This window comes from Ascaphus truei, chromosome 4, assembly GCF_040206685.1.
Source record: "Ascaphus truei isolate aAscTru1 chromosome 4, aAscTru1.hap1, whole genome shotgun sequence".
In the NCBI taxonomy this organism is placed as follows: Eukaryota; Metazoa; Chordata; class Amphibia; order Anura; family Ascaphidae; genus Ascaphus; species Ascaphus truei.
This window is the reverse complement of record NC_134486.1, coordinates 284,717,459-284,740,078: the sequence shown is the minus strand read 5'-3', so window position 1 is coordinate 284,740,078 and position 22,620 is coordinate 284,717,459. Positions and strand designations below refer to the sequence as shown.

Below are 22,620 nucleotides of genomic sequence, written 5' to 3'. Positions count from 1 at the left end.
CCTTGGATTTTGGGTGCTGGTCAACCAAATATTAAAACCCACCTAATTTTGTTGTAAAAACTGCTATATATACTGACTATGTGTATGAATGTTATAAGATGATTTGCTAGGTAAAATTCGAAATGGATGTGTTCTCCCCCCCCCCCGTCTTTATTTTTTGTACCCTTCCCTCCCCTTCTTTTATTTTCTCAATTTACCCCTCTTCCGAAATTTTTTAATAAAAATTGAGTTAAAAAAAACAAAAAAAAAACAGGTAGATCCAGGTCAGCCATGTTTATTGTGACTCCCTCTCTGTTTATCCCACTTTTTCTTTCTTTTCTTTTTTACACAGCAGAGATCTCTTCTTTGGTTGGGGGGGGGGAGTAGTTAGGTGTATCCATTATTGTTGTACATTATAAGCAGTTTATTTTCAGAAGTATATGTAGCCAAGGTCCCCCTCTGGCCTCTCCCATGTCCTCTCTGGATTTCCCCTGCCCTTCCCTACCTTCCGATCGGCACTGGAGGGGTGCGGGTGCGTCTGGCGGATGCAGGTGGTGGGGAGGAGGCAATCGCGTCACCAGCGGCTCCCTTTGAAGGGTGCCGCCATCTTGTGCAGAGTTGCGCATGCGCAGTCAGGCGTCAGCCATTTCAGCTCGCGCATGCGCAGGAGACGGTGGGAAGCGGCGGCCATTAGTTGTACAATCCCCAGAAGGCATTGGGGCTGGTAATCACGTGGCGCAACACAGCCAATTATTCTCCTGCTCACACATTGATACATTTTGCGCACTGGGACTGCGGGTCAGTCGGAGCTGGGACAAGGAAGGGGTAGGTTGTGTGTGCAGGGGTCTGTGACTCCTGCACTAGGCCACAGAAACTCCCCAATAGGCCCTAGCTTGGCCCCGACTCCCCTAAGCTTGTGGTTGCTGCAGGGATAGGCCCATAGATAGGGACATTACCCTGTAGTACTAGAGTGAGAGACACAGACAGGACACATGGTCTCTTGTTCACAGGTTATCTGGGACCAGACACCTGCAACAAAGAAACACTGCATACGGTGGGACAATCCATGCGGGACCCACCCAACGTAGATGTGGAGGCTTCGTGGTTACCGTCACTGGATCCGTGAATCCCATCAGCATCACTGCGCGCTTGGGTGTGTCCATCACCAACTCAACACTTTAGTGTGGGCAGCGCTGTCTCACACATTTGGGTGAGTTGGGTCTTGGGGACACTGGGAAGGTTCGTGTCCAAGAGCACCTCAGCACTTTGGGGACGGTATACCCTACGGGGTGTGGACACGGTGAGGGGTTATGGCCGTGCGAGGCCTGGTGGGTAGCTGTAACCATTATTATCGCTAATAGTAAACTTGTTTTGCGTGACCCAGTGTGTAGTCTTTATTATGTGTCCTGTAACGGGGTTATTCTATATATAGAATCCCGTACAGGTGGAGGCACTACCGAACACCGAGCCAGGTGCACCCCATGTTACCAGCAGTGGAGGCTCAGGACTCTTGTGAGCCACAGGTATTGCACCACACATACGCTGTAGCTGCGCATCTCCCAAGGGGGTGGGGGAAAGTGTGTTACATATATTTAAAACCTAGGGCTAAGGTAACTTGATAATCTGGGCATCTGCAATGACTGTTTGATGGTGGGCAGAGCCATCAACAGCTTTCCTGGGGCCCAGGACTAGAGCCTCCACCCGGGCTGTTCCTGTCGGTGACCCTGCCATTCCCCCCTCTCTTTCACTTGCACGCTCTCTTTCTTTCCCCTCTCCCCCTATTTCTTTCCTCTCTCTCTTCTTGACTTATGCCTCTCTCTCCCGATTTCTCTCACTCGGCCCTCCCAATCTCACCCACTCACCCCTCTCTCACCCACTCAACCCTCACCCCTCTTTCTTTCCCCCATTCTTACCTCAACTTACCCACTCAGCGCTCTCTCACACCCACTCACCCTCAATCACTCACTCCCCTCTCTCTCTCCCTTCTCTCTCACCCACCCCTCTCTTACTCACCACCCCTCTCTCTATCACTCACCCCTTTCTCACTCACCCAATACTCTCTCACTCAATCACCCACTTCTTTCTGACTCACCTACCCCCCTCTCTCACTCACCCAGCCCTCTCTCACTCACCCTCCCCTCATTCTCACTCATTCCTCTCTCACTGTCAGCAACCCCTCCCCTCTCTTTCTCTCACACTAAACCCCTCTCTTTCATCCATTGGCCCAGAACTGCTGACAAGGGCCGAGAGCCAAGACTAGTGTTGAGGGCCTGGCCAGTCGGCTGGCTGATGAGAGAGTAAGTAGGGGGGAAATACATGGGGGTAGTGAGAGACAGATGGTCATAGAGAGATGGGGAGCGGGAGAGACAGATGGGGAGGGAGACAGAGAGAGATAGATGGGGAGGGGGAGAGACAGATGGGGATGGGACAGAGAGAAAGAAGGGAAGAGCAAAAAAGTGGGGCGAGAGACAACGAGGGAGGGGAGAGAGAAAGTGGGGTTGAGTGTACTGGGGGGTGGTGTTTGGCGTGAGAGGGCCCAGCAGTTAAAAAGATCTGGGGCTCTGCGGCACAGAGAGGCCATGGCAGCCCGACATGGAAGTTGGGCCCGACTTTTGAGCGGCCTGAACTTAAAAAAATGGACGGTTGGGCCCCCTCCTATCAGTGGCCCTCCTGTCCGTGGCCCTGCTGGTGGATCAACCAACACTTTCATCATGAATGGCATTTTCCAGATATCTGAAGTTTTCCCTTTTCATTAGAAACATATAACTTTTGGTGATAGTCCTGGCCCGAAATTCTTCTTGCCAACTTGGGTGCACTTCCGATAACCAGATTTTGAAAACAAAATAGTGAGATTTTAATTATTTTTTTACAAAATGTACAGAGTTATTCTCTATTACCTGGAGCAGTGCCCCTTTGAAAGGGCATATTGCTTGTTTTTATCATTACCTGTTTGAGCCACCTGTGCTGAAGCAGGGACTGATTGAGCCACCTGTGCTGAAGCTGGGCTATCCTGAAAACCAGATCTGCTCTACATAACCGGATTGTATTACATTCCATTAGTAAAGGAAAGTATTTTGCCGATGGGTATATGGAAGCTGAGAGCGTTTTTATTTGCGGGGCAAAAGCTTAACATGTTATTTCTAGCAAATATGTGCTAAGACGAACCTTCATTTCTGCATGAACGGTGCGCTAATATTATTGCACAAGTTTTGATATTCAATTTCTTTTCTTTTAGAGATAAGAAAAACATTTGTTTACTGATGAATTTTCCAACCTCGGTAACAAAAAAAAAAGTATTAAAATTTTGTATCCTAGTTTCATTTCAACCCTAATTAATACACTCCCCAAAGAACACAATGGAGTATATAAGAAGTATAAGAATCATATGGCTCACATTTCAGTATTGTTTATGGAGGTGGTGTTGCCAACCTCAGTGATGTTGAAGCTCAAAATACATTTTTTTAAAGTCATGGTTTGCTGAAATTTTGAGTAAATTCCCTTTCAACAAAACTGATAATGTTTAGCCTGATCCCATTGTAGAGATAAGCGTTCTGACCATATGAAAATGGATGTTTGTAATTTATCGGTTCACTGCAATGTAATATTCATAATGGCATTTATGAAGTTATGCTCCTTTAAACTTTACCAGGTAATAGCTATTCATACTGCCAAGTAAATGTTTGACTTGTCTGGCAAAAATAAGGAAGCAGTGACACCTAGTGGTTTAAAGTTATAACCATGAAAAGAAAGCATAGCAAGACAATACAGTACTGCCCTTTGTACTGCACACAAACACACACACACACACACACACACACACACATCATATTTGAATTTCTGTTATGCGACAAAATGGTAGTGCTAAAAAAGCAGCGCAAACGTTCATAAAACGTGCCTTGTATGCATGACGCGTCATTTGGTGTTTAAAATGAATTATCACGAATTGCTTCATGTTGAATATTTGATTATTACAATTTAAATTAAAACAGAATGTTGTGTATTATTTTTTTTAGACCCAGTATTGGTAAATATTCATTATTAGTGTGCTAATAGCCATTCTGTGAAAATAATACATTTTGTTAACCTATATAATGACAAATCTGTGCTGCGTCGAATACATTTTTGGTTGATACATAACTTAATTCTGCACTAATGCTATATACAGAGTGTTTAGGGGTTACGCCAATTTGAACTTGGTGGACAATTTTGACACATTTTGTCTTTCTTTTTGAGCTCACAGAAACATTCCTTTTTTTAACACGTATTATTTACATCTGTACACCTAGCGCAGTCCCTTTCTGTGTACCAGACATTTTTTTTTACATTATATGCTGAGGCTGAGACATCTCAGGTTAGTACGTACAGATGGAATAAGATTTACTGCCGTCGGTAGCGCGAGGTGCTTCTAAATCCTCGCCAATTATTTACGTTTACTTACGTTTTGCGGGGTGTGCCTGATTGACTTGCAAGGGGCGCCGTGTCGGACCTAGTACTCTGCAGTAATGATTGGCGGCGCTCATGTGCTAGTGTGTCTTTAATCTACATGTAAAAGCAATGTAACCCATTCCTTAATGCCGTTCATTTTGTATGATACGAAATCCCATTTATTTCAATGTAATCCGCCACTTATTCCCCTAAAAACTTCTGATGACTGAAGAATATATTTTAAATATTACATTTTTTTATTACATTACAGTAAATGACAGTTTAGATATACTGTAACTAACATAGACTTTGAAATAATACAATCTTCTTCAATCCGCTTCCAAATATACAACCTTCTTCAACCGACATCTTCTTCGGGCTGGCTCTTGTGCAGTTTCACCTGAAAAATAATTGTGAGAATGTTATTTATTAAGAATGAAGATAGATGCATGAATAACACCTACTACCGATAAACTTGTATGGAACGCATATGCATGTCATTGAATTTCAGCACATACGTGTACTATGGAACTTGTATGCATGGCATTGAATTTCTGAGCCTGCGCAGTACTTGTATTAACAATTGAATGGAACGCATACAGTACATCACAAGAAATAGATGCATGTATTGCATTGCATTACATTACAGTATGGCTAGAATTGTTCCTACACAAACGTGGTGTTGATGCTCATCAGCCTGCCAAACCTGCAAAACAAGGATCAAAATAAGAATTAAACAATGACTAAATCATGCAAAAACTTTAATACTATCTTCTTGAACAGACATCTTCTTGCTGTCTCTTTTACAGGTTCAAATGTAAAATACTTGTGAGATTGTTATTTAGAGGAGAAATAGATGCATGAATGACATTACCTTACAATATCGTTGGAGTCGTTCCTACACGAACATGGTGTTGACGGCCATCAGTCTGCCAAACCTGCAAAACAAGGATGAAAACAAGAATTAGACAATGACTACAAGAAGTTACTGAATTAAAAACTTTAAAAAAAAAACTATATACAGTATATTCAATTAAAACTTATTTTAAAAACTTCCAGCCCACAGTCCTCTGATGCTGTAAAAGTTCATTGATTGTGTCTTTCATGGTCTTTAATTGTGCAGCAGTGAGTTTACACTACACCTTCAGTTCATTTAAAATGGCTCTCTTCAAATTGTTGGGAATCACCTTTTACCCCTGGAGCCGTTATAGTTAACTTGTTTGCACCACTGGGAATATAACTCAAAACTCACATGGTGTTTGAAAATTAGCAGGGCATATCGATTAGGCATTTCTCTGCTGTTTGTAAGATATCTTGCCAACATTTTCACTTGTATAAAGAAATACTAGCGAGTAATCATAAGGGAGTGATACATGCCGGCCACACAAATTATTATCCCCCCTGACCGTCGCCGAGCTTCACACAATTTGCGACACGGCCGTGTACCTGTCTGGAACAGAATGTTTTTGCAGATATCATGCAGATGTCACACCGCACCTCCCGGCACCCACCACGGCAGCAAGTCTCGCTACATCTGTAGGTGCACTCAAAAAAATAAGTGATTTTGTGCACCAATGTTGCACTAAAAAAAGCCATTGACAACAATTAGTACATAGGCACCATTGTGTTGAAGTTTGTAACTAGTTATGGGAATTTGACCCATAACCGCTCTCTCCTTGGTCTTCATCATTAAATTAAAACTCAAATCACAAACAATAATCTGAAATAATTTTATGAAGAGTATTTTCATAGTTGAAGGTCCCCAGGATTCTTGTAGGAACTGTGTACGGAACACGCAGGTTGTTTCATCCTTCCAACGCGTTTCACTTTAGCTGTCAATGGAATATATCCAAAGACACGATTTTTTTCTTTAAAATATATATTTTTTCACCATTTAATTGAAATAATTTAAAACATGGTTTGAGAACTTTTTACACTATACATATGCATATATTTCAATGTTTTTTTAAAAACAACTCTGATCTGTGAAGAAGTTTGAACCCAAGATGGTACAAGCTTCCTACATACTGTACAAGCTTCCTACATACTGTATAACTCTCCTGCTCTCCTGCATTATTAGTAATTAATAGTTATCACAAAACACCTTTGACACCCTCTTACCTAAGGATATCTACAGCTATGCAATTGATTTATTAATTCATTTGAGATGTAATATTAATGCAAGCTTAAGGGCTGCACAAAGTGTGTGTATGTGTGTGTGTGTGTGTGTGTGTGTCTCCAAACTGGTGAACAATGTACTAGTAACGAGAAACAAGATGATAAATCAGACGTCAGTTTATCTGAGTTTGTCAGGTTTAACTTACTAAGCAGGTTATTATGTATCTGACGCCAGTCATGGTCTTTATCAGATGGAAGTGGAAACATATTTTTAGGGGTCCAGAAACTGAATTATAGCCACTTTATGTGCTATCTATTCACAAGGAAGAGTACAGGAGTTCAGAACTGTAGCAGAGGATGAAGACAGAGGTATGCAAATGACCAGGGCCACGAACAGAAATCATTTGGCCCAGGACAAATCTATGAAGTAGGCTCCCCTCTCCTTAGTGCACTGGGGAGTGGGGGAGGAGGGAGGGGAACGGGGGGGATTTTAATATGTATTTTGGGGAGCGGGGGGGATTTTAATATGTACATCAGTAATGGTGGATCCGTAACGTCAGCATAAACCGGGATAGCCTCAGTATCCTTGTCTCTTGCGTGGAGAGAGCCTCAGTCATAAACACCCTCCTCCTGGGTTCGGCGTTATTCCGCTTCCACTAGACGTGCCAAAACACTCAGAAATGAAATAGCATCATCTAAAATTCCCAAAACCTGTCTTGATGGAAATAGTAATCAAGCATTGAAACCAGTCATAGGGAATTTTAGATGTAGAGGTAGACGTATCACGTGTAGTCATATATCTAATGGGGCTACCACATTTAAGGCTAAGGATTCCACGACCACATATGACATTAAAAGTTTGATAAACTGTAATACAAATGATGTGGTATACCTTTTAGAATGTGAGTGTGGCCTTCAGTATATAGGTAGGACTAAGAGGAGCCTCAAACAGCGCTTCCTGGAACACCGTGGGAATATACTCAAAGGAGTGATGACCCCCGGTGTTTCAAGGCATTTTAGTATTAGACATAACAAAGACCCCAAAGGGTTAAAGATTGTAGGGATAGAACATGTTATAAATAGTGACTATGGGGGCGATAGAATAATGTTACTCAGACAAAGGGAGACATACTGGATACATGAGCTGGGTTCAATGTCGCCCAAGGGCCTAAATGAAGACATAGATCTGGCAGCCTTTTTATAAATATGTTTCTAAATATGTTTTAAATCTCTTGATAGGGTTATTTTTAATATGTTTTCTGATGATGTTCACTTCTGCCCAATGTGTGTTTTAATTATGAATGTAAACTTTATAGCTGTTAGATCCAAGAGTACTAGTAATTATAATAATTATTATTATCAATTTATAATAATTTTCTAGTTTGGATCAATTTAAAACTCATTATTCTTAAAGATTGCCAAATTTCTTATTGATTTTAAAGGAGATTTATTAATTACTCAAATTGCAAAACTATTTAAATATCAATTTATTATTAATATCTTATAATATAGAATCCTTTTTATTTTTTGATTATAATTGTATCTATGGGGTTTTATTATTCTATACACTTAATCATATTCTATATACCAGTGACATCTACTGGCCATATAGATTCATTACACTCTAGTTGTTCACAACAGCTATTAAGGATGTACAGTACCAATATTGTACCAATGTACCTATTGGCTGATGGCCTGTTGAATTGCCAATAAATAGATGGATCAGCAGCCTTGTAGATACAGAGCCCCTGACGAAGAGAACCTGCTTCTCGAAACGCGTAGGGCTGTATCTACCAAGGCTGCTGAATTACGTAGCAGAGCTGGAGGATCCTGAGTCTGCTCTTGTCAGACCGCTGGAGGAAGCATACCAGCCCTAAGCCCAACCCCTAGAGTGAAAGCTCGAGGACACGAACGCGGTGACGTCACGAGCGCACGTGACACGGAAGCGGAATAACGCCGAACCCAGGAGGAGGGTGTTTATGACTGAGGCTCTCTCCACGCAAGAGACAAGGATACTGAGGCTATCCCGGTTTATGCTGAAGTTACGGATCAACCATTACTGATGTGCCTCTTATCTACTTACATCTTGTAAGTGTTTTTAACTGTATTTGTTAGCATTAAACTTTGCATATTACACTATGGGTTTTGCGCCCTTTTTTTCTTTTTATTCTCTGTAGTTTCCTTTGGACCCGAGTGTTGGATCCATCTTGGAGGAGCTGCATCACCCATTTGTGAATTGGACTGGACACTTACTTTTACGTGTTTTTAATCTGTGACAGTATAATCATTACTGCAATATAGCGCATGAGCGCTAGCTGATTTCTCTACTTAAGAGTGATCAAGCTAACTCCAACAGAATTTAACTTTGGGACTTGAGTTTATTATATCAGCTTACTGTACTGTTTTACTTTATTTGGATTTTAAAATATGTATTGGGGGGAGCGGGGGGATTTTAATATGTATTGGGAGAAGCGGGAGGACTTTAATATGTATTGGGGGGGGAGTGGGGGGATTTTTAATATGTATTGGGGAGGAGCGGACGTCTCTTTAATATGTATTGGGGGGAGCGGTGGTCTTTTTAATATGTATTTTGTGGAGGGGATTGAGTGAGAGTGGGGTAATTGACGGAAGGTGGGGGCAAGTGAGAGGAGAGATGGGGTGATGGAATGAGGAAAAGAGTGAGTAAGAGTGAAACACAGGGGAGAGAAATACATGTGAGGTGGGGGGAGAGTGAGAGGGGGTGATTGAGGAAGAGGGGATGAGAAGGGGGGGAGAAGGGGGATCACGAAATTGCCGACACAGGTGGGGAGGGGGGGCGAAAGTAACTTTAGTCCTGGGCCCGAGAAATCTGTCAGCGGCCCTGGAAGCGGCACAGGAGGGCGGCCGGGTCGGACGGCTGTGGCATGCTCCTCCCCGGGCATCGTCCTGTGCTGCTCCTGCTCCACTCACATGTCCTCTTCTCCTGCCGCCACGGGCTGCTATCCTTCTCTCCCTCTGCCGCCGGCTGCTGTCCTCTGCAGGCCGGCGTCCTTTTCATCTCTCTCCGCCGGCGGCGGCTGCTGCTGTCCACTGTAGGCCGGCATCCTCCTTCTCTTCCTCCACCGTCCCCGCTGTTGTCCTCTGCCAGCTGACGTGCTCCTCTCAGAATTAATACTGATCCGCCGCCGGCTGCTGTCCTCTGCAGGCTGCCGTCCTCCTTCTCTTCCTCCACCGTCCCCGCTGTTGTCCTCTGCCAGCTGACGTGCTCCTCTCAGAATTAATACTGATCTGAAATAGTGATATAGATAGCCACAGGAAAGGAAAAAGGTAGCACTCATTCACAAATATGTTTTATGCAGTAGTGAGGAGACTTACAGCTTAGCGCTGCTTGGTAGATGTGGCCCCGTGTGGCATGCACCTGCCAAACCTCAGGATAGTGGAAAGATACAGGAGGACAGCTCCTTCTTCCATAAAGTATTCCCCTGGGGGGGGGGGGGGGGGCAATAGTATGCTGAGCTATATAACGTATTCTTTCAAAAAAATATGAGGGGAAATGTAGTAAGAGGTGAGAGGTGGTGCGGACTGTAAACTCTGGAAGAAGCTGTACCTCCATATTTGTTCAGACGTAATATGGAAATTGGACCGCATTTTGTGGAATGCATCTTGTAGCTGCACTGCCTCCTTAAGATACCGTCTGAGGCATCTTCCAAGCCACTTTTTTTTAAAATATATGTATCAGGCGTTAATATTAATTTGTTTAAATTAATTATATAGTGTTAAAGAAGCTTTATAGCAATATAGTTCTGCCAGAGGACTCTGGGATTGCGGTTGGGCTACCTCCACTAACTATGTGTTTAAAAAGATCTAATTTTAATGTACAGTAGGAAGCCAGACCATGTGTCACCATACTGTGTTTTGTTGACAATGTCTTCCGGAGTCAAACATTATCTTCGAGCAGCCACAAAATGCCTTCCAGACTCTTAGGAAATACAGCAGTAGTTGGAAGGTGTCTTGCGGCACCAGAAGTTGTGGTGCGTTTGGAACCACCATTTTGTAAATATCCCCCATTGTGTCGTGTGCTGCTTGTGCCACATTGTAAAGTAATTTGTCAACTAAATCATGTCTTGTGTATCAAAAAAAACCTTCCACTGTTTTTTATAAAGCAGTTTCTGTCATCGTAAATTTGGTTCTATATAAACTGAATCTAGAGAATAAATGGTTCCTGTTACATTAACAAATATGTCTTCATGTAGTACTGTTATTTTAACTCAAGAACACACTTTTTCATTATTTGTCCTATATCGTTATATTTGTGTCATGCTGTGCAGCCCGCAGACCAGGCCAGTCCCCTGTACTGAGGTGGGATGTTGAATATACACACCGACAGCAGAGGGAGCGGGATGTGGTTGTAGCGTGGCCAGGCCTGGATTAAGATTTAGAATAGTCGTTGTACTTGCCGAGTTCAGGAGTATAGAGAGTTCCGTAGTTTAAATCCGTTTCCATGTCCAAGGGTCTGAGAGGTAAGAATCGTGATGGGTAAGCTGAAGTCGGGAGCCAGAGGAGTAAGTCAGACAAGCCGGTTCAAATCTGTAGGAGAAAAGACAAACAGGAGCACGACACAGTTTCCAGGCTACACAGGAAGCAATGAGCTATGCAGAGCAAGGAAGTGAAGTCACAGCCGGATATTTAAAGCGACAGTGACCAATCCGGATGAGGGGCATGGCGGAGGCGTGTCGAGGAGCTGCTCGTAAGTGGCTGAGAGACCAGGAAATAGTAGAGCCCAGCTGAGAGTCTGTAACACCAGTGCCAGAATCCAAGATGGCGACGGCAGAGTTCAAGGTATGCACTGGGCGGCAGCATGGGTAGCAACAGGGCAGGGGCAGCAGCCGCTGCAGTACTGGTAGAGGGTAAGGAGGGGTCACGCCGCAAGGGATGTGGCCCCCGATTCCTTACAATTTGGATTGATAACATAGCTTAGATCTTTTCATTTGTGTTACTCCATGGCTTTTGTCTGATGATATCTATTATGTTTATGTAGCCATACTTTCCTCTACTGGAGCTGGGACACTTCCTACTGCCACTAAGTATCTGGGCGGTTCTCTGACCTTGAAGGCCCAGGCATGGACCTCATGACTTGAAGGAGTTAACATGATGGAAAATTAATTTTGACTGAACGCTAGGGCACCCCAGGTCTAAATTCTCAGCAGTGCCTCCAAATGTAGCCCTCTTTCCCTCCAATGTGAAGGGTCTACTAGTGCTAGCGGTACCTGTCGGCTCACAGGGATCTGAGCCTCCGATACTGGGAGCCTGGGGTAACGAATATACTGAGTGGCAGCGCCTCCACCTGCACGGGATCCCAATTGGATGGGATAACCCCGAGCAGGAACTATTAATAACAGTCCACAAGTTATAAGAATAACAATAACAACATTTACTGCGAGCAAGAACCATTAACCACATACAGGCAATAGCAATACTAATGGTTACAGCTATACCTCGCCGCGCAGGGCGTTGTCCCACCACCGTGTATCCCCACACCGTGTCCACAGTACCAGAGGTGTCCTTTGGTCACTTCACCCAATAAGTGTTCCCAAAAGATGCCCACCCCTATAGGTGTGATCAGCGCCTTATTCTATCGGTGTTGGTGCAAGTTTGGTGAACGGTACCTGCTGGGTGTTTCTACATCCGGGCGCGCTAACAACGAGAAGCAGGGGATCCGCCGATCCAAAGATATGCTCCGCTGGATGGGATGTCTCCCTCTGGAGTAACTTCCGCAATGATGCTCACTCCCTCTCTGGCAGTTTGGTCACAGAATGCAGCAGCAATAGTTCAAATGAACCCACTGTGGCCCTAAGCTGGCTAATCACTAAAAGGGCAGGATCCCTAACTGAAGGGGCCTTCCCTGCAGCAGCCACAATCTAGGGTGAGTTGGGGCCTACGGGATCTCTGGCCTAGTGCAGGAGGTCACAGACCCCTGCACATATACAACCTCCCCTAGCTGTGTCACAGCCCCAACTGACAGCAAGCCCTCAGAGACCAACAGTAACAACTGCCTCAGCAGGGAATCCTAACACTCCATTGGCCAGGCCAGGTCACCTGACTCCGCAGCAACCTCCCTTCTCCCAAGCTGCAGCGGAGGTAAAAGCCAAACCAGGGAACCCAGGCCACATTTATCAACATCAACAAAGAAATGTGACATGTATCAGATTTCCATTGTTGTACTGACAGCAGTTTTTAAGATTAACCTTGGTACACATTTGCACAATTGTTTTTGCAATAGACCTGTGCAATAGGATAAAAATATCTATGACATTTATGCCCATATTTAGTAAGTGGTGCTGTTCTGTGAGACACCTTCTGGTGCCCGAAAAGAACCATCATGGCGTATTCACTATTCCACTTAGATTGTAAACTAAGGGCAGGGATTTCCTTTCCTGTTGTCTGACTTTGCGGCACTTATTGTATTATTGTAATTCCCTGTACTGTTTTGTGAAGCGCTGAGTATATTTTAGGCACTATATAAATAAAGATATACATACACATTCAAGAGATTGGGTTATACAGTGTCTTGTAGAGCTACAAAGTTCCTTGTGAAGTAGCACTGCTTCGAAAATATGGCCATGAATGCTTCAGACCATGTCTTAATTATACTGTTATTATTCCATTTGTTGCCATTTAAGGTTTATATCGGTAATCTTTATTCCCTTTTCATCGTTATGGCTGAAGAGTGTGTATAGTGATGTATTATTTTCCTATAAGTGGGGATTATTTGGGTCACGTTGCAGACTCTGGGGGCGGCCCCTTGAGCTCGTGTTATTTGTGGGATGGATATTCCTGGATATTCCTTGTTCCCGATTGTATTATTTGCAGATTTACATGTCAGACATTGCAGATTTAATCAGGAAAGGGCAGGGAGAGGGTTATACTTTTATTGGGAATGTGACGTCCTCTGTTGTCTTTATTTATGTGTATATTTTATTACAATTCCTCCTGTGCACTATGCAGACTGATCACAGGGGGCGCGCCTCTCTCTGTTCTCTGCTCGCGTTGCCCTGGACTCTTTTGTGTCCCCGGCGCCTCCGTACACTGGGAGCGTGTCACGTGGGAGGCCGGTGGGCGGGGCCCGGAAGTGGTTGTCGGTGCCGGGGAGCGGAGAGATCAATTTGTTTATCCCGGGGACGAGCAGAAGAGACCGTGGGTAACAGCAGCGCGCGACACCGACCCGGGGGAGGCTATGCAATGGGGGGGTGCGCGCGCTGCTGTCTTACATCAACACGTATCTGTGTATACATGTGTAAGGTCGCGTGGGTGTATATAAACACACGCATTTGTGTGTAAATATATCTATCACACACACACTAAAATATGATATGTATACATGTATCTATTTATATGTATATCATCATTTTCAGGATACACATCTATTTTCTAAGTCACCAAATCAGAGTGGCAAAATAAGTACATACTATAATACATTGACGCTAAGTGACGTATATTCAAAGTGCCTCCACCTAGGTTCAGTGTAATGCAGCTAAAATCATATAACCTCTCCCCGTGCTGACAGCCAGCTGAGGTCAGACAGCTGCGACTGCATGAAACGCAGAGAGCAGAGAAAAGTCTCATTCTAGGGTATCACACAGAGGGCTGGGGTGTAAATGTAAATTTAAGGAGTAGCTCTGTGGTAATATTATGACATGTCATTGCCTGGTTTGAATCTGTCACCTCTTCTTGTGCCAAGTGCCTCCTGCCAGCCACAAAATATTATATTGTAAGCTCTGCAGGATGGTGACTTGTGTGCATACACTGTCAGCGCCAAATAAGAAACACACATTAATATTAAATGGCACTTATGCCATGTGACATGTTACTGGTATTAATGGAAATGTTTTAAACCAAGAGCTGCCAATGTAGAGTAAGAGAAGCGTGTTGCGATGCAGGTAATATGTTTAATGAAGGTCGGGGTGATTTTGAACTGGCCAGTCTGTGCACGCTATAATTTCTTTTTAACCTGCAGTCACTACATGTATACAAAACTGAAATCTGCTCTCCCACAAAATCCTAGCTGTGAAGCTGTCAAAAATGTTACAATAACTCTAAGCCTGGGTGGACTATTGCAAATAATGACAGATTTTGCTAAATCATTACTTAAACTTTAGTTTAGCAGAGCTCTAATATTTAACGTCTAATGCTAATGTGCTCTAATAATGCACTATGTTTTTAAGGGGTTGTATTACCGAATGATTGCACAGTGTATGGTAATGTTGGACATCAGTGATTACAGTAAAGTGGTCACAGACTGCAGTTGTCAATGGAGACGCGGAGAGAAGCTTTAAAATGTAACATCTGCCCTTTCTGTGTAGGTGTCGGAGATATAGTTATTCTTGCTATTTGTGTACTTTGGTATCACAGAATGTAGTGGTATTAGTTCCCTTTCTAAATTGTCTGTTCAGTGAACCAAAACCCTGCTAGGGGGTGCTTGAAAAGAATCGTTGTATATGTTTTATGGAATTAGGCCCATATTTACTAAGCCTGTTGACTGGAAACAGTCTTCAAGTGCAGTAAGGTTCCTTATGGCAGAAGACTGCTTGGTAAATAAGGCCAACATTACATTGCTGATTATGGAATTGAAGAAAGTAGGAACTTGCTTTTTACATTTCTGACATCTTTGTCTTTTGAGGTCACTAAAGGGGTTTAGGGAAATACAGTATGTAGATAATACTTGCCCTCTCTGGCTGAGATTCACTAAAGCGGCCAAGCTTTCATTTCAATGGGTTCATGCGTGCTAAAGTTTAGCACGTTTCAGTAAATCTGGGCCTAAGTGCTTTGAAATTCACAACTTTATAATCTGATCAAAAACGCAGTTCACACATGGTTAGGCCCGAAGGGATTAAATTTTCCTAACAAAAACTGTGGCACAGACTGATACTACAACTGCACTGATGTTCCAACCATCATTTCCTGGCATATACTGAGAACATGAACTTGTTTTCAAACCACGTTATCGTCATCCTTGAAGAAATTAAAACTTTAATACAGCAGCTCAGGGAACAAAGCAAAGTGTTAACTGAGCGTATTCAGCGTTAATTTAGATTATTCAGACACAGATTTATGGCACCTTTTCTTAGGAGTTAATAGGGAACTCCATAAACAGATTTTGAAATTGTTAGGAATGGGGCTGAAATACAAATTGGGAGTATTTACATTTTTTCTACCATGTTTATTTATTTTTTAACAAAATGATTTCTTGTAATTTATGTAAATAATGTTGTTGCATAGGGCTAATTTTTTCCTACTAAACACCACGGTGTGTGTGTGAATATATATTCAGTTTTATTGGGAATGACTGAATGTTATAAAGGATTATATTAAAACTGTCACCTTGTGGCCCCGGCTGAAGGTGAATGCACTTTTCAGGGAGTCCTACTCTTTATACTTTAATAACACTGAGTTTGTTGGCAAAAGTAACTTCTCTATTTGTGTTTACCTGTGAATAAAATATGTCAACACCTGTACATTTTGGATGAGTTCCAAGCAACTACACATTATGTTGGTGCGTTTGTTTTGTAATAAAATGGTAAGGGTACAAGGATGTTCTCTTCCTTCCAATGCAGAATATAATGATCAGAGCCCGGATGCTAGCAATACATCGTTGTCATAGGTGTTTTTCTACATCATTTATATAAATGCGAAAGCTACATTAGAACAACTCGCTCTTCTTGGAAGATGAGTTCAGGAGAAAGTGGTTTTCTGGTATTTTGGTCAAGACAGCAAAGTAGACAAGAAAAGGTTTCTTTGAAATGAAGCATGTGACTATTTGATCTGTAATGTGTTAGAGGGATTGATTAATGGGCCATACATTTTGTTTCTGAGATTTTTCATGCATGCTGACTATTATAGTTTTGCTAGTAACAATTGGAATCCCACAGAGGGAATTTGGTGGGATCAAACAACCTGATTGGTCATTACAAAGGCTCTCAGAATGTTCATTAATGTTCATCAGTGATTAACATTCCATACTGTTTCCTTGCCGTCTGCAATGTAATGCTAGTGTCCTTTAAAATGTTCTATGCTGTGGTTTCCAAATTTTTTTTGGTGAAGGAACCCGATGTAAAATTCTGAGGAACCCCAACCCTCTCTAATAGTGTGTCTGATTTCAGATGCATTGTAAGGAACCCCAACCCTCTCTAATAGTGCGTCTGAGATCGGATGCATTGTAAGGAACCCCAACCCTCTCTAATAGTGTCTGATTTCAGATGCATTGTAAGGAACCCCAACCCTCTCTAATAGTGTGTTTGAGATCAGATTTATTGTAAGGAACCCCAACCCTCTCTAATAGCGCGTCTGAGATCAGATGCATTGTAAGGAACCCCAACCCTCTCTAATAGCGCGTCTGAGATCGGATGCATTGTAAATTCTTCTGTATTTGGTCCAATTTTAAAATGACCTGAAAATTGTAGGAAACACTTTAGGGATACCCGGGGAACCCAATGGTACCTACGAACCCCTGTTGAAAAACACTGGTTTAATGCATAGCTGAGAAACGCCAATGCAATTAAGTTTATCCTCTTGACTTAAAAAGTTGAGTTTAGTTGATGTTACACAGATTCCCAAACGCTGCATTGCTACATACCATACTTTGAATAGCTGCAGACGAGCATTATGGGTGATAAGATACAAATGAGCACACTATCAGAATCCTTATGTGCAGATTAATCACCATGACTGGCAGAGGCTATTCAGAATCACAACAAGGGGATTACATACCTGTAAACCTGTCCAATAGTTGGGAAACTACGTGAAGGGCTAATAATGTTGAGTAATGTATTTTGGATAACAAAATGATTATTAATAGTCCGCATGGATTCATGAGGTATAGGTTATGCCAAACTAACCGTTCTTTGAAGAAGTATGATTTTAAACCAAGGCAAAGCGGTTGATGTGATCTACTTACATTTTGCAAAGGCTTTTGATACAGTGCCACAGTAAATATGTGAGGTTAGTGTACAGAATAAAGGGAATTGATCTGTATGCAAATATTTTCATCTAGATTGGAAACTTGTTGAATGATAGGCAGCAGAAAGTCCTCAGAACATATTCAGAATTGACTAAAATGGGGCGAAAATTGGTTTTACATTCAAGGATACACTAAAACTATATCCTTGTTCAGGATCCTGAGGATAGATGTATCTCGCCCTAGACCCTTACATCTGCTGCTAAAGACCCTTAGGTAACTATAGCTTTAGTAATTCACCAGCCGTTGTAAACACACAAAGGTCTGTTAGATAACACATACTAACGGTAATAGTTTAGTTAACGTATGCAGTCCAACAGCACCGTCAGATCATGTGGATTATATATAGGTAAAGCAACACAAGGGACTGGTTTTTATTTTTAGGCCGGCTTCCAGTGAACAAAAGATATGTATCGAATTATAGTACATCCTATCTTCTCAAACAAAGAGTATCTTTCTCAAGCCAAATGTGCATTTATTATGACAGTCTATGTGACATCAGTTCTTTCTTTATGATGTAATTCGTGTTGGAATTTTTAAAGGGGAGTTTGTGCAACTTTTTCTCAAACAGATTTGTCTAATGGTTCAAAGCAGGGTAGGTGCCCCCAAATACTGCAATTACCTGATCCCTTGGAGGGGGCATACAGGTTGTATTGCACTTGAGAATCAAATCCTGATGACCGTAATCATTGTTGTGGAGTGCGTGTGGAAAATTCCTACGCAAGTTTTTATAGCAAACAAAAACCCAAAGAGAACCAAGAGTCATCAAATGACTTATCTGGTGACATTTTAATTGTGTGATAACATTTAACAAAACAAACTTGGTTTCTGTATTTTGATGTATTATCTTTCTTTCAAGATACCTCTGTCACAGGCTCAGTGGATGAAACCAGTTAGTCTATATGTGGAGCCCCAACCGCTGGAAGAATGACAGATGACAAAGACGTGCTACGAGATGTTTGGTTTGGGCGGATACCAACCTGCTTCACCCTATACCAGGACGAACTAAACGAAAGAGAAGCTGAACCTTATTACGTAAGTGCAGTCAGGGTAGCTAGGTAGAACGTGCAATGGTAACAATGACATATTTTCATTGCACTGTCTCGTTTAACTAACAAACGCGGAGAAAAGCTACATATTTAAATGACATTTTTTTTTGCCAAAGAAGCAGAGAAAAATGTATGATTGAAGCATCTCCTTTTAATTGCATTTCCAGGTGAGCTATCATGTGGCTGAACATGTGCATGAGAAATAGTGGGCTGAGAACTGCTATAACTTTGCCCTTCTAAAGGAGCAACTCAAGCGTTCAAATATTGGTACAATGGAATTGAATCAGGGGGTCTCCTGAGCTGAACACTATTCATTTTAGCTCCGGGGACCCCCTGCTTCCGGAGTTACTTGCCTCCGAAGGTGCCGGTATCTCTCTGCTTTTTAAAGCTCCCGAGTCATGCAGGCCAGTAGGAAGCTTCACCGGATGACGTGACGGCTTCCTATTGGAGGAGCTTTGAAAGCGGCCATTACGGTATCGCTGCTAGGCAACTGGCACCCCCTGTAAGTATGTCTGGAAGCAGGACGTCCCCGGAGCTTAAATGAATAGAGTTCAGCTCCAGAGACCCCCTGCTTCAGTCCAATGTTATAAAATAAATAAAGAAAGGTGCGCGCTTTGGTTGCCTCTTTAAACTGTACCTTTTTACAGTTTTGGACCGCGCCATCTAGCACCTTTCTACTCTCCTCCCCACGTAGTTTTCGGGAGCGGTTGCCGATCGATAAAGGGTTTGAGGAACCTGACAGAGAGAAGGGGCCTGGTTGTCCGATCCCGGAATTTGGCCTGGGGCGGCTGGACCCCCTTTCATGCCTTTTTATGTATTGCTTTACGACTGCTGTTATACGTTAGGAAGTCATAGAGCAACTATGGCAATTAAGGAGGGCGTTGCCTCAGTTATATTACCATCTCATACGGTTTTGTAGTTATATTTCCAGTGCTCCTTTTCTGTTGAGGGCCAGTATGTAAATGGGCCTTGGAATGCTCTCTGAAGTTCAGGCCTTTCTGTGCTGCACTAGTTTTTCTGCTGCTCCTTAATAATAATAATAAATAATAGCATGTTCTTGTATAGCATTGCTAGTTGTACGTAGCGCTTTACAGAGACATTTTGCAGGCACAGGTCCCTGCCCCGTGGAGCTTACAATCTATCTTTTTGATGCCTGAGGCACAGGGAGATAAAGTGACTTGCCCAAGGTCACAAGGAGCCAACACTGGGAATTGAACCAGGCTCAGTGCCTGCTGCAAACTCAGTGTCAATCAGTGTCTTTACTCACTGAGCCACTCCCTCTCCCGTCCTTAAGGGAGCCTGGCCACAAATATACACTTTGAAGGAGGTTTCCTCTTCCGTTCATGTAAACTCTGCATATTTTCTGTGGGAAGAAGGATAACAATTGTTTCCGGGGACATAAACTGCTGTTTTAAATGCAGTGATAGGCTTAATATGCACGAATACGTGTGTGATCCCAGATGGTCTGTTTAAAGGCAGAGTAACAATCTTTCTTAATAAGAGACCCCAACTTGCCCGACTCAAGAAGAACTACCTCAGTTGATTCTACACCTTCAGTATCACAGCACGTTTAGGACAAAGTTAATAACCAAAATACAGCAATTCAGCAGGGTGATTTTTACAAGTCAAACATCAATATGTCTACCCTTACCCAGCACCGGTGTCAAGATCTTGATTTTTTACTAAACTTTCTGCATACTGTAATTTAAAAAAAAAGTCCTGTTGAGCGTCTCCAAACTAACTGCGCTCTTGGGCTTTCTGTAGCACATGATGGAACTCAGGCAGCAGCGGTTTTGTTTCTGCAATGCAGTTTGCCACAATTATGCCATATTGCCAGTATCTTTTTTTTAACTTCAAAATGGGCTGGGAGACAAAAGGTGCTTTAACAAACTTTTTGTTTTGTTTAAAAAGCACTCCGCATAGATTTATTTATTTTTCTCTCCAGGAGAGGCTCAGTGAGTAGAGGTGCGGACTCTGATAACGATCCTGAGTTTGAAGCAGGGGAACCTCCTTGTGACCTTGGGCAAGTCACTTTATCTCCCTGTGCCTCAGGGAACCAAATACAGATTGTAAACTCAATCTTTTAGATTTGAGATGCATGTATTAAATAGCACTATTCTCCCATGTTAGTGGCACTGTTTATTTTCATACTGTGATTATTTCTAAAGTGAAAAAGAAAAGGGCACTGAATGTTTTGTGTGTGGCTTTGTCTTCTGTAGAGGTATTTGCCCTGTCCCTGATGCAGTACTCGGGGGGGGGGGCAATAAAGAGCCATGGACAGTAGTGGATTTCAAGATCCGCCGCCACATTGCACTTATACGTGGCGGCTGCCTCCTCGCTGCTGCCCTCCTCCTTCAGAATCATACGACGTCTCATTGCCATGGTAACACGACGTCATTTGATGTCGCGCCGTTACATTCCCAGGGCAAAGAGATGCTGTGTGACGTCACGTTGTTGACGTCCGCGGCGTCATTTGCTGCTGTGATTCGGAAGGAGAAGGAGGGCGGCAGCGAGGAGGCAGCCGCCACGTATAAGTGCCATTGGGCGGCGGATCTTGAAATCCATATAAGGCACATACATGTAAGGGCCTTCTCATCAGAAATTTTGCTGCCTTTGGCCCGGGCCTAATGGGAAATCTGCCACTGGCCATGGATATTCTGGCTCCAGGGCCATGTGATCATTCCCACAGCAATCCCATAAGCCCGACCTTCCCCCAATCTCAGGGAAGAAAGAGGGTCACTGTCACAAACCGAGTGTCATAGCTTTATTCTTGTCTAGGACAGATTTTCACAAGGGCTCTCACAATCCAGGCCCTTGTTTCCTGGACATCATACGGTCATCATAAACATGTTGCTGATAAAAGGGCATTCAATGTGTCACCAAGCAGCGAGTTTCTGACACAGCAATTGAGTTACGATTTGGGGGCCCATTTCTAATTGTTATACCATTAGTAGCATTCTCTGCCTTGCCTATTGAGGCTCTGAAAGAAACTTGCCAGTGAAATTTATTTTATTTGTCAGAACTGGTTAGTTAGAGAGGTTTCAGCCACATCAGACTTGACAGACTATTCCAGTGTTACAGTAGTTTATGGCAAAGAAGGGCTGGTAGTAGTTGATACTTGGTGGTATTACAATACCCGCAGTGATAACCTACTATTCAAACTCGGCTTCCTAAATCGTGCCCACATTTAGCAAAATGATGATGCACATCATAATCTTTACACGGAGACATATGCGTGTTCAAAATACTTTTAGCAGATGCCATTTTAGTACTCTGCCGTTTTCAAAAGCAACAGAAAGTATTAATGATATAATAGGCATGGGCTCAACAATGCCATTCAAGAGAACCAAAATAAATATCATTTAATGTGGATGTTGCCAAAAGCAGAAAGACAGAATTTCCCTAATTTAATGTAGTTCTGCGGAAAGCTTATTATGTTGTGCCGATGGCTATTTGTTGTCTATATTTACAAGAAAGCAGTCCTGTTATGGGAATTGTCATTTTGGACTGACCCGTGAGTAATATCTGCCTCTTTATGTCGGTAAATTACATCTGCTCACCTCCAGTAAGACGAAAGCTACGTATCTGTAGGCAACTTGTTTTTCTGCTTTTTCTACTTCTTACTTGCCTGAAATTAATATTTCGCTGTTATGCCAAGTGTAGGCGTGACTGCAAGAAGTGCATCATTTCAGTGATTTGGAAGCTGGTGGGTTAGAAGCAGGGGAGGCTAAAAGTTTCTATAAAAGACCTGTTATCCTCATTCTCCTACATTTCCTTATCGAAAGCAGCAGCAATTCATCTCGACCTCCAAACGGGGAAGATAAACACGCTGCAGTGTAGAAGAGTACAGAGTATTGCCAAGTTCTTGAAACCTTCACAGTTTGGAGCAGATGCTAATTATCTGAGCATCTAAAATACATCATACATGTCTATTTATTTAAAGAGGAGGTTCAGCCTACTTGAAAAATTTTATTTTATACAACTCGCCCAACTGCTGCTCATAATCAAAGCAACACACACGCATCAGTGTTTCAAATTTTATTAGAATATTTTAGCCGT

General features: G+C 42.7%; 1 protein-coding gene and 1 long non-coding RNA gene across 9 annotated transcripts in view; one reads left to right on the top strand and one right to left on the bottom strand.

Annotated features, from left to right (window-relative positions):
- Positions 1-4,640: 4,640 nt before the first annotated feature.
- Positions 4,641-12,545, bottom strand: LOC142493465 (uncharacterized). Of its 6 annotated transcripts, XR_012801117.1 has the most exons (7): positions 12,168-12,545; positions 10,959-11,088; positions 9,472-9,789; positions 5,851-6,236; positions 5,279-5,342; positions 5,075-5,110; positions 4,641-4,804 (listed from the first exon to the last, which is right to left on the bottom strand). It is a non-coding gene; the product is annotated as an uncharacterized LOC142493465 (long non-coding RNA). The 6 variants fall into 6 exon arrangements; XR_012801113.1 differs by lacking the exon at positions 5,075-5,110 and having other exon boundaries at positions 12,168-12,544; XR_012801115.1 differs by lacking the exon at positions 5,075-5,110 and having other exon boundaries at positions 5,851-5,986; positions 12,168-12,541.
- A 1,028-nt stretch (positions 12,546-13,573) lies between these two features.
- The window catches only part of ATG5 (autophagy related 5), a 160,314-nt gene continuing 151,267 nt past the window's right edge, over positions 13,574-22,620 (top strand). For 2 of the 3 annotated variants that reach the window (XR_012801112.1, XM_075597545.1), the window contains exons 1-2: positions 13,574-13,699; positions 18,372-18,547. Coding sequence is in view for 2 of the 3 variants with exons in the window: in XM_075597545.1 (XP_075453660.1) it covers positions 18,440-18,547 (108 nt within the window). In the remaining variant the exon portion in view is untranslated. The remainder of the gene's footprint in view (positions 13,700-18,371; positions 18,548-22,620) is intronic. The other variant, XM_075597546.1, reaches the window with a different exon arrangement.